Source organism: Gavialis gangeticus, unplaced genomic scaffold (genome assembly GCF_001723915.1).
Source record: "Gavialis gangeticus isolate Ggan-Ray unplaced genomic scaffold, GavGan_comp1, whole genome shotgun sequence".
NCBI lineage: Eukaryota > Metazoa > Chordata > Crocodylia > Gavialidae > Gavialis > Gavialis gangeticus.
Genome location: NW_017729025.1, coordinates 22,655,765 through 22,665,435, shown reverse-complemented (window position 1 = coordinate 22,665,435; position 9,671 = coordinate 22,655,765). Strand labels below are relative to the sequence as shown.

General features: G+C 40.6%; 1 protein-coding gene across 1 annotated transcript in view; it reads left to right on the top strand.

Annotated features, from left to right (window-relative positions):
* Positions 1 to 9,671, top strand: part of KIF26A (kinesin family member 26A) — a 108,111-nt gene that overhangs the window by 54,021 nt on the left and 44,419 nt on the right. Inside the window, exon 3 of the mRNA XM_019519897.1 lies at positions 1,154 to 1,337. Within this exon, the coding sequence (XP_019375442.1) occupies positions 1,154 to 1,337 (184 nt within the window). The remainder of the gene's footprint in view (positions 1 to 1,153; positions 1,338 to 9,671) is intronic.

The window sequence follows — 9,671 nt, the reverse complement described above, 5'->3', positions numbered from 1 at the left end:
TCTGTGCTTATTTTAATTTTGATAACACTATAAATGGTCGTGAAAACGCATCAAATTTAGCTTCTCTTGGCATTTTGCAGCCTGTGTTTCAATGTGCTGTCCATTGATGGACTTTGGATTGGAGCCCACACTCTCTTTATTCAAGATGTTTTATTTGTGTATAAACTGTCCAAAAATGCCTTTCCTGAATATTCAGAAAGAGCAGAAGTGCCCAGGTAAAATCATTGTTCTGCTGAAGTCTGTGGCAAAACTCACGTTGCCTTCAAACAGACCGAGATTTCGCCCCCGAAGAATGTAGAATATGCACATGAATATATATTCTCTCCTGCTGAAGTGTATAGGGTGATTTTTCTGACTGTCTGTGGGTATTCTGCAGAGCCTAGTTTTTATTTTTGTTTCTTGATATTCTGTTTGGTGCAGTCATTACAGATTAGCAGAAACCTTGGTTCTAATCCCATTCTTATTCACAAAGAACAAAGTCACAATTTTAATTGTATGTTTTAAATTTTTTCTTCATCTTCTGTGTTTTGAAATTCTACATTTCAAAAGCAGGATCACTATCATTTAGAACATTAAAGCATGTCTCTCGAACAGATTTTCCTTTTAATGTGGAAGAATGGAATTAAGGGGGGAAAAAAACCCAATCTGTCTTGAAGGGATTCTCTGTTATCTAACAGTTTTCATTGCAGCCAACAATGGGGAGTTCTGCGCTCAGTTGATTTGTGGTGTATGGGAATGTCATTTCTCTGTGTTGGGTAACTTGTTAGAATACAAAACATCACTTTCATAAATGTTATCACCAGCAAAGCCCATCTGGTCCTGCTAGTGACAAGGGGATGATTTTAGCTTTTATGATGTCAATGAGATTTTTGGCAGTCTTGGCTCAGTTGCCAAGCTGTGTGGGGGGGGAAAAAAAGTTAGACTATAATTGAAACTCTGTTGGGGGAAGAATTAACTGAATATCTTGCCAGTCTTATTTCTACCCATATTTCCTTCTATTAGTCTCCTGATGGTGTGTCCTTATGAAATCTGATTAGAATGAAATGACTTGATTTGTTAAACGGGCAGTGATGACAACGAACATCTGTTTTAGTGGTCCAGATTGTATTTAGCACATAGTAACATTGTTCTTTCTTGATATTATTTTGTACAGAGCAGCACAGAAGCTTAACCTGTCCTCAAAGAGAAAGAAGTACCACCCGCCCCTGCCACACTCCCATGACTTCTCTATCTATGCTACCAATTTTAGTGGCATACTGCAGTTATGTCCTCCCCCAGCACCACCATGCCTTCTGAGAGCTGTGTCAAAAATCAAGGACAACCCTGGCATTGGAAAGGTAATACAACATCTTCGTCTCTTGACAGTTTTCTAGATCACTTGAGAAGGGCTGTAAGCTTGCAACGTAGAGCAGGCTGCCGTGGAACGGTACAGGAATACAGAGCCTTGCACACCTGTTTAAATATGGCTTCGAATTGTTCTTATCTGACTTGGGAAGTGTCTCAGGTGACCCATGTAAATGTGTTTGGCATCTCAGTCCAGATTCCAGCGTCAGCTCCATAAAAGCCAGTTGATATTGCTGCTGGTGAGAGAGCAGATGGGCTGTCACATGGATCTCAAATCTAAAGCAAAGAGTGGCTGCTGTGGACAGGGTTACTACACTGGCCAGAGACCTCGCAGAGAAGCTTGAACCATTCTTGCTGGTACTGTATCTTTGCTGAGGATAAAAGGATTATATCCAAGAGGTCCTGATTTCCCTCCCACTTGCCTCATGTGGACATCTGCAGTTACTCTGCAGAAGTCAAATAAAAAAAAATAAAGTTAGGGAGAAGGCTTAATTGTAAATTTTGTGCTTAATCTTACTTAAAGTCAGTTAAAACTTAACCGAACTATTTCAAGCTTTATTCATATTTATCACCTTTTAATAGCAAGCTACAGCATCTGAATACTTATTTACAAAGGTTATAAGAGATGAACATTTCAAAATGGAACCGAAGTAGCTAATGTGCACAGGAGAGTTAAAATATGCACCGCAAGTAACCATACAAATCAACATTAACATAAAGAATTTGTCAGCCTAAATACCTTTAAATGACACACTGTTGTGCACTTTTCTGTTAAATCAGTGAGCTGAGGGAGATGAAGGTTCATGCTAGCATATTTATGCTAAATGGAAGGGAAGGGAGTCTTTGCCCTTTTGTGTGACAGGCTTTTTAAGAAGCTGGAAATGTACAAATGAAAATATGTTTCTGCCTGTGTTTTTCCGTACATTTGGAGTGAAGATCTCAGATGGATTTTTGATTACAATAGGCTCATGGTGAGTTTAGTAACCCTTAGCTGAAAGCCACTGCTGAGGGAAGGGGAGACTGAGTAAGAGACACTGTTTCCACATGACTGCTTGCAGTATGTCCTGCTTACTATATCTGCCCATTCTTCTTGTGAAAATTTAAGCCAGGTTTACATCAGTGCCAAGGAACAGGCTCTGCCCACTCTGCCATGTTTAGCAGTGCCATAGCAGTGAAGTTTGATGCCTGGGGAAAGGCCGCAGCGGCAGCCCACCCTTGCCCTACTCACGGATCCAGGGGGCACGTGCTCCCCCATGGTTGCATGGGAGTGCATGCAGTGGTGGGAGCTGCCCTTCCTCCGTCCCCGCACCCCCCCAAACAAGCCACTCGCAGCTCTCTTGTGTCCTGCCTCGGCTGGCCAGTGCCTGTTGGTGCCCCTTCGCTTTGGCGCCCGGGGCTCGCTCCCCTTTTCCTCTCCTTGCTACGGCACTGCTGATGCTTAGCATGTCTCACATCCCAGAAATGAAGCAGCCCAGAAATCAATCAGTTTGGAGTGCCCCTGGGTGTGCACCATGAAGCGTGCCTCAGCCAGAGCACTCAGGCTGCTTTAAACCAGCTATGTGACCTCCTTTGGGGGCTTTGGCATATGTTGAGTGGGAACGAGCGTGCTTGCTTCTCAGCAGTGGTCCTGGAGGCATTGCAGACCTTAGAGCTAAGTTGTGGCACATAGACCCATCACTGTATTACTGCTGGTGAGGACCTGCATGGTTTTTTGTGAAAGCACTGTGAAGCATTGTGCCTTAGAAAGGCACCATGCCCTTTTAGCTTGCAGGCACACAGGAGGAGCAGTTTCCACTCACCTTAAAGGACGTGATCACACATGCCTTCTAAAGCAATAGAATTTGCAGTTTTCTTCATTTTAGATCCCTTAGCTGATTGTAAAATCTATGCTCATGTATAAAGGGTGGCTTGTTTGTCTTAATGCTGATACTTATTGGCCAAAGGAAAAGATTAGCACGTGCGTGTATGTATTTTATATCACTGGACATTTCTACCTTGTTCCCCATAAAAGAATGATAATGAACAAGTGCCCTTTGCTGGCATTTATCCCATTGTGCTCATTACTCTTCCTTTATATTTTCCCCTTCACCTGCTACCACTCTGACTGGCTGATAGAGATACAGATAGATACAATTTCCTGGTGATGATGACAGTAATGGGAATAAATAACCACTTGTTTCTCCTTCATTGCTTTAAACACCATTGCAGTTAGCAAACAGAGCAAACAGCAGTAATTGGCAGATGCGTGTAACTTCACTGTTAACTTGAGTCCCATCTCCTTTTGTCACCATTGTACTTAACAGGATTCTTGCTCATCATTTTTCCTCCATTTTTTCTTGCTGTCTGGTCAATAATAACGGAGTCTGTTCACACATGGGACATGCTTGGCAGCCACAAGACCCAGAAACTGGACTCTGGGATATATTTTTCCCTACTGAAGCATCTGTGCTTGTGGCTGGCTCCCTCCTTGTTTTGTTCTTTTTATTGCTCTGGGGTCATCAGAGTATGTGGCTTCCTTGCTGATAGAAGTGTCTTTGGGTTAGAGAGTTGCTAAGTCAGCACTTTTCTTCCCAGCCTCCAGTTTAGTGGTGTTTTGTCTCATCTAGTTAGTCTTGACTGGAAGGTTTTTATTCCTCAAAGGTTTCTGCTCAAGCTCAGCGTGAGATGCATGTCAGAATGTAACCAAGGGTCTGTAGGACTCCTGTTGACCTCCGTAGGTCAGGAATAGCCTCTTTTAAACAAACAAACAAAAAACCAGAAAAGAAAACAGCCCTCGCTGTGCAATGAAGGTGAAATTCTGAGCTGGAAAATGGGACAGATTGATCCATGAGGAAATGAAGCGGGTTAAATCAGAGATGAATTTGGCTTATTGTAACTCTTGATTTGGCCTGGCTAAACCATCCCTTACCTTGTAATGACATCAGGTGGTCAGAGCCTTGATTTTATACCTCATCAATAACCTTATGCCACTTGTCACCCTTCTAAACTATTTTAGTACTAGCTTGCTACGTAAGTTCTGCAGACCCTGTGGTTTCTCTGTGGACTTATCCCCTACTATAGACCATGCCAGACATTGCCATAGTGCAGGGGTGTCAAACATGGCCTGCGGAGCTGCTGTATCTGGCCTACTGAGCTACTAGCAGGCCACTGGAAGTTGGGAGGCATGACCTGCCATGGGATTTGGGGCGCTTTGGTTCCGCTGACCGTGGCTGTTAGTGGTGAACTTGACTTGCCACTGCTGCCTCTGGACTCCTTCCTCAGACTCTCTGCCACCAGCAGACCTCTGTCCCCAGACCCTTGCTACCTTTGCTGCCGCTGCCATGGTGGCCAAGACAGCTACCCGGCTAGATCCAGCCTGTGAGGAGCCTTGCAGTCCAGATCTGGCCTGGGGCCCCAGGTAAGTTTGATACCCTTGCCATAATGATAAATTTTAGGCCAGTCCCCGTAGTAAGCTCAGTTATGCAGTTACCATGAGAGACTGAATTTTGAAGAAACATTTTATTACCTACAAAAGCAGATGTGCATCTGCGATGTAGAAGGCAGGAAGAATCAGCTGGGTACCAGGGTTGAAACTAAATTTATATTCTTTATTGAATCAGACCTGTAATGACTAAATAAGAGTCATTCATTGTATTTTCCTTAGTACTTTTTTCCTTCTGAGATTATAACTTAAAAAAAAAAAAGATAAAGGACAGAAAGAACTAAAGAAACATAGTACAGCTTGCAAGAATTTTCCCCCTGTGTATGTATCTCTAAATTACCTTGTCAGATGAAAGTGAGCCCTGTGATTGAGCTAGAGAAAGGTTAGCTCTTTAAACATCAAAACTGTAGAAGGCTGAAGCAATGCCATAAGGTAGTAACAGCTTACGTTAGCCTTTTTACTGACATTTCTAGAAAAGTACCTAGAGTGGCAAAGGATTTTCTTTTTAAAGAGAGAGTTTGAAGACCAATATTTGGGACATAAATTCATTGCTTAACCATGCACTTCTCAAGTGGACCCATATTTTCTATCATCCCTAGCAAGGAAAGTCCCTGGTGGCCAAGGCCTCAATGCAGATGGGGATGAAGTCCCATAAATTGGCTTCAGATTTAAGGATAAGTTTTTAAGTACTATACTGGATAAGGATGCTTTTCTAAATGGGCAGAAGTCAATGGGATTAAAAACTCACTTAATTTCAGTATTTGTGTAAGTGCCTTGTTGAATCAGGTTTGGATGTCTACCCCAGGTTTTCTGTATTGACCGTCAGTGTTTTATAGTCTAAATCCTTGTTCCATCATTCCTTTTTGAGCAGGGTCTTGTTCCAGTAGGCTTGCTGGAGTTTCAGGAAAGGGGAAGATATTTAACCTCTTGTGTTCCTCAAACCCTGAGGGTTTAGTGATGAAGCCATTAATCTATAGGTGGGTAGAAATGGGGGAAGAACTCAGATTTCGGAGTAAGCAATGTTCACTGAGTTTAGAGGTGAAGTGAGAGGCTGCTTCAAATTTTGGAGCAAGAAATCAAATTTGCTTTCAACCTAACAGCATTGTTCCCATTCATGTCACCATAAATCCTGCTGTGTGCTAGTGGCAACATATGGCCTTTGATTTGCATGTGACTATTTGCTGTAGGTTGTTTGTTAAAACAAATTTCAAGCATTTAAAAACCCCCCACACTGATTCATAGAATTATAGGGTTACCTTAGGGATTACCTAGTCCAATCCCACTCTCCACTCTTCAGAGTTTCAGCTGGTGCATGTAAATCTGCCTCATAATGTACATTCCTGATTTTTTTTTCATCTAAGCGTTTTGAATAGAGAGATGGTCCAATGCATTTCTCTACCAAGATGGTATCATTTTCTGTCCTACCATAGATGCTCACACATGTCTGGAATTTCCAGTGATGTCAATGGAGGAAGTTTAAACTTTTAAAGTTAGAACTGAAAGGTTTCTTTAGGAACTTGTTTAGTAAAATCAGCAATTATCTGTCTCACAGGCAGACAAAACCTATGGCCAGTGGCACAGTGTATGCTGAAAGGAACTTCACTCACTATTGATAAATGTTATGTAGCAAATTTATATACCTTCCCATGAATGTGCAAAAAACACCAGAGTCCAAATCATTTAGCTGAATCCTGCTTAAAAGGCAATGATCCAATGCGGGATGATTCTTTTAACTGAATCATTTTTGTGGTCTCACTGGGTGTTATTAAATTTAATGTCAGAATAGTGGGAAAGATGTCTGAAAGCCATTTAATATTGTCACTGGAAAGAAGTTAGATTATGCTCAATTTCTGACATTAATGTGCTACTTAAGATAATTTATCATATTGTGGTATTAAAAAAGACATCCTTTTTACAGGGGTTGCTGTGTAGCATTCTAATTTGCTCTTTTTCTTTAGTGTGGTAGGAAGCCTTTTTCATGCAAAATTTTTTTTCTGGGGTTATATTGAATACACTCTTTATAATACTGCATCACTTACAAGAGTAACTTTAAGCGCTTGTCTCTTCCAAAGATTCTGTCAGTTTTTTATGTTAGAATGACAGAGCCTTCTATATGAGACAATTGGAGTAGAGCATTTAGAAAGGACTTGAATTACCAAACTGGTTTCTTGGCAAGGCATATACTTATCTTTATTTTTTTATTTTAGACACTTACTTTCATTTATATTTTTTCCATGACTTAGACAAGGCACAGGTACCACTAATATGATTTATTGATGATATAGACTTTCCTTAAGTGCAGTGTGTGCACCACTTACCGGCTCTTACGATAGTTTGATGATGGATAACAAATAGGTACTTAATTTTGTCATCTTTATTACTGCTTGTTTCCTAATGACTAGAGTGTTATTTCCAATATAAATCATATATTGTACTAAAAAGTCTTCAGTGCACACACACAGTTCTGTATAATCCATGACACATGCATCCTTGCTGAAATACCCTGAACAGATTAAACAAAATATGGAAAATTATATAAAGATACTCATTTTCTTCTACTTTGTTCCCACCTTCAGAAATGAAATGGTTTTGTTAGTGTCATCTGGGAATAGCGAATCAATTCTTCCTTAATAGAGTACAATATAGAAGTGCCGTTTTTTTAAAGGTTCTCTCAAGGGATCTAGATGCTCTATGCTAGCATAGAAATTTTGCATATAAATTTGCCATATACTTGTGGTGGCAGTATATGAAGGGGTTGTGAGAGCCAACCACAGTAAACCAATTTTGTAAAGGTTATATATCTGTCAGTTACAATTAAATCCATGAAACATATTGGCTCTGAACTAGGACTTTTGTAATTTGATTTGCACTATAGTTGAGAAATAAGTGATTTCATTGGAAAGTGGCCTATACCTTTATTCAACTGAAAATTAATTCTTTCTTATTTCTTGGCATGATATCTTAATTCAGAATGGTGTATAAACATATAAATTCAGAACGGTGAATAAATATAAATATTCTTATTTTCTTAACCTGCTATGATGTATTAATTTGTGAACATTGAACAAAATTAACTTTGGACAATGCCTATCAGGTATACACATTTGCAGGGAAGATTTAATATCTATTCAAATATACAATAATGCTTGCTGTTAGGGACCAAATTGCTTGTTCAGTTTTAAGAATTTTTAATTTTAAGGTAACCAGCATTGTTTGATGGTCATTTGTAGAATAGCTTCAACAAAGGCTTGAATTGCAAGATCCTATTTTATGTTCTTTTTACCATATTTTATCTTATTTCACCTTATTCTTCAGAAGGTAGGGCAGGCTGACACTGCAGAGGCTACCTGGTTCAGAGACGCATTTGCTTTCATAGGCAAACCACACTTTGGATGCTATGAAAGGACATTTTATAGCATCTGGCTTAACACCTTTGTATGGACCACATTACAACAAATAACAGAAACGTACAGTTTTAAATGAGTGCTGACTAAGGCATAAGCACACTTGACTTCAAAGAGGCTTAAAGGTTTTTATGTGCTTAATTGGCTTGATCAGGGCTTTAATTTCCTTTAGTATTCACAGTACCACAGAGCCTACTCGTTATTCAGTGAATTAATTTTGTCTTTCCTCCATATAACCCCTGTGGTCAAAACACACAAAATATTTGGCACCACTCTCTGGTCAATGTAAACAGTAATGGCCTGATTCTCTACAGTATAATATAGTTTGTAGTCGCTACTTGAATGAACACCATATGTCTGTGTTTGACATGGGGATGGAGTCCAGATCATCTAGTCCTTTTTGTTTGCTATCCTTCTTTTTCAATCTCCATACTGACAATCATGCCATCTCTTCTGATCATGTGGCACAGTTCAGTAGGGTCCTGGTGATTTTGATTTTCTATTCAGTTCTCCCTATCCAATAGTTTAGTAGATCCTTTTCCATGACTTTCAGTGAGCAATACTCTTTTATATATCTATCTGCTACAGTCCTTCTTCAGAATATATTCTTGGCTGTTATCTCATCAACCTAAGCTAGCCCATTTCTTTCTGAATTCAAATAGACAAATATTTCATCAACTTCTAGTGTTCTAGATCTGCATAAACAAAGCAAGTACCCTACTGGTTGTTAAGATGGGCAGCCTCAGGCAAAACTCAACAAAATCAAGTTTGGCTTTAGATGCTAATCTCATTCAGGTGAATTGTAACACCTGTCACTTAGGCTAGGGACAGAATTACACATAAACCAGCTTAGGTGATCAGAAACTGGTTTAAGCCTGTAACAGAACAGAAGTTCAGTGCACATAAACCAGTTTCAAAATGGCCAAAAGTGGTTTAAGATAAACCTTGATGAATGTAGTATCAGACTTAACTGATTTAGGTCAAACCAGTTTATGAAACTTCTGTCCCAGACCCCATCCTAATTTAACTTACATCAGAGTCCCCCAGTATGCTCTTCAGCCCTGGGTTGGGCTGTGCTGTGTGCTCCAGAGAGCAGAACTGGCCCCACCCCTCTTCTCCCTCGTTGGAGCAGTGAGGGATGGCTCACTGGCCTCACTGGCTGGCTCCCTGTGCCCCTGCCTGCCCAGGTGGGGTCTGGGGCCAGGGAGGGGGATTAAATTCACCTTCCTCTAAGTACAGAGCTACCTTTCCCTGCTAAAATTTAGTCCTGGCTGCGACTGTGAACTACAGTCCCAAAGGCATCTGGAAGAGGAAGTGGCGAGCAACTCTGCACAGTCCTACTACTGTGATTGTGGACTGCAAATCCCAGAGACTTTGGGGGCAGCAGGAAGCATAAGCAAACACACAGCCCAGCCTGCATTTATAGCTCTTCATTTTATAGTTTTTCAGAGAAAACTATTCCTGTTCAAGTTTTTATGAATTCAATACCTTCCCCTCCCCCC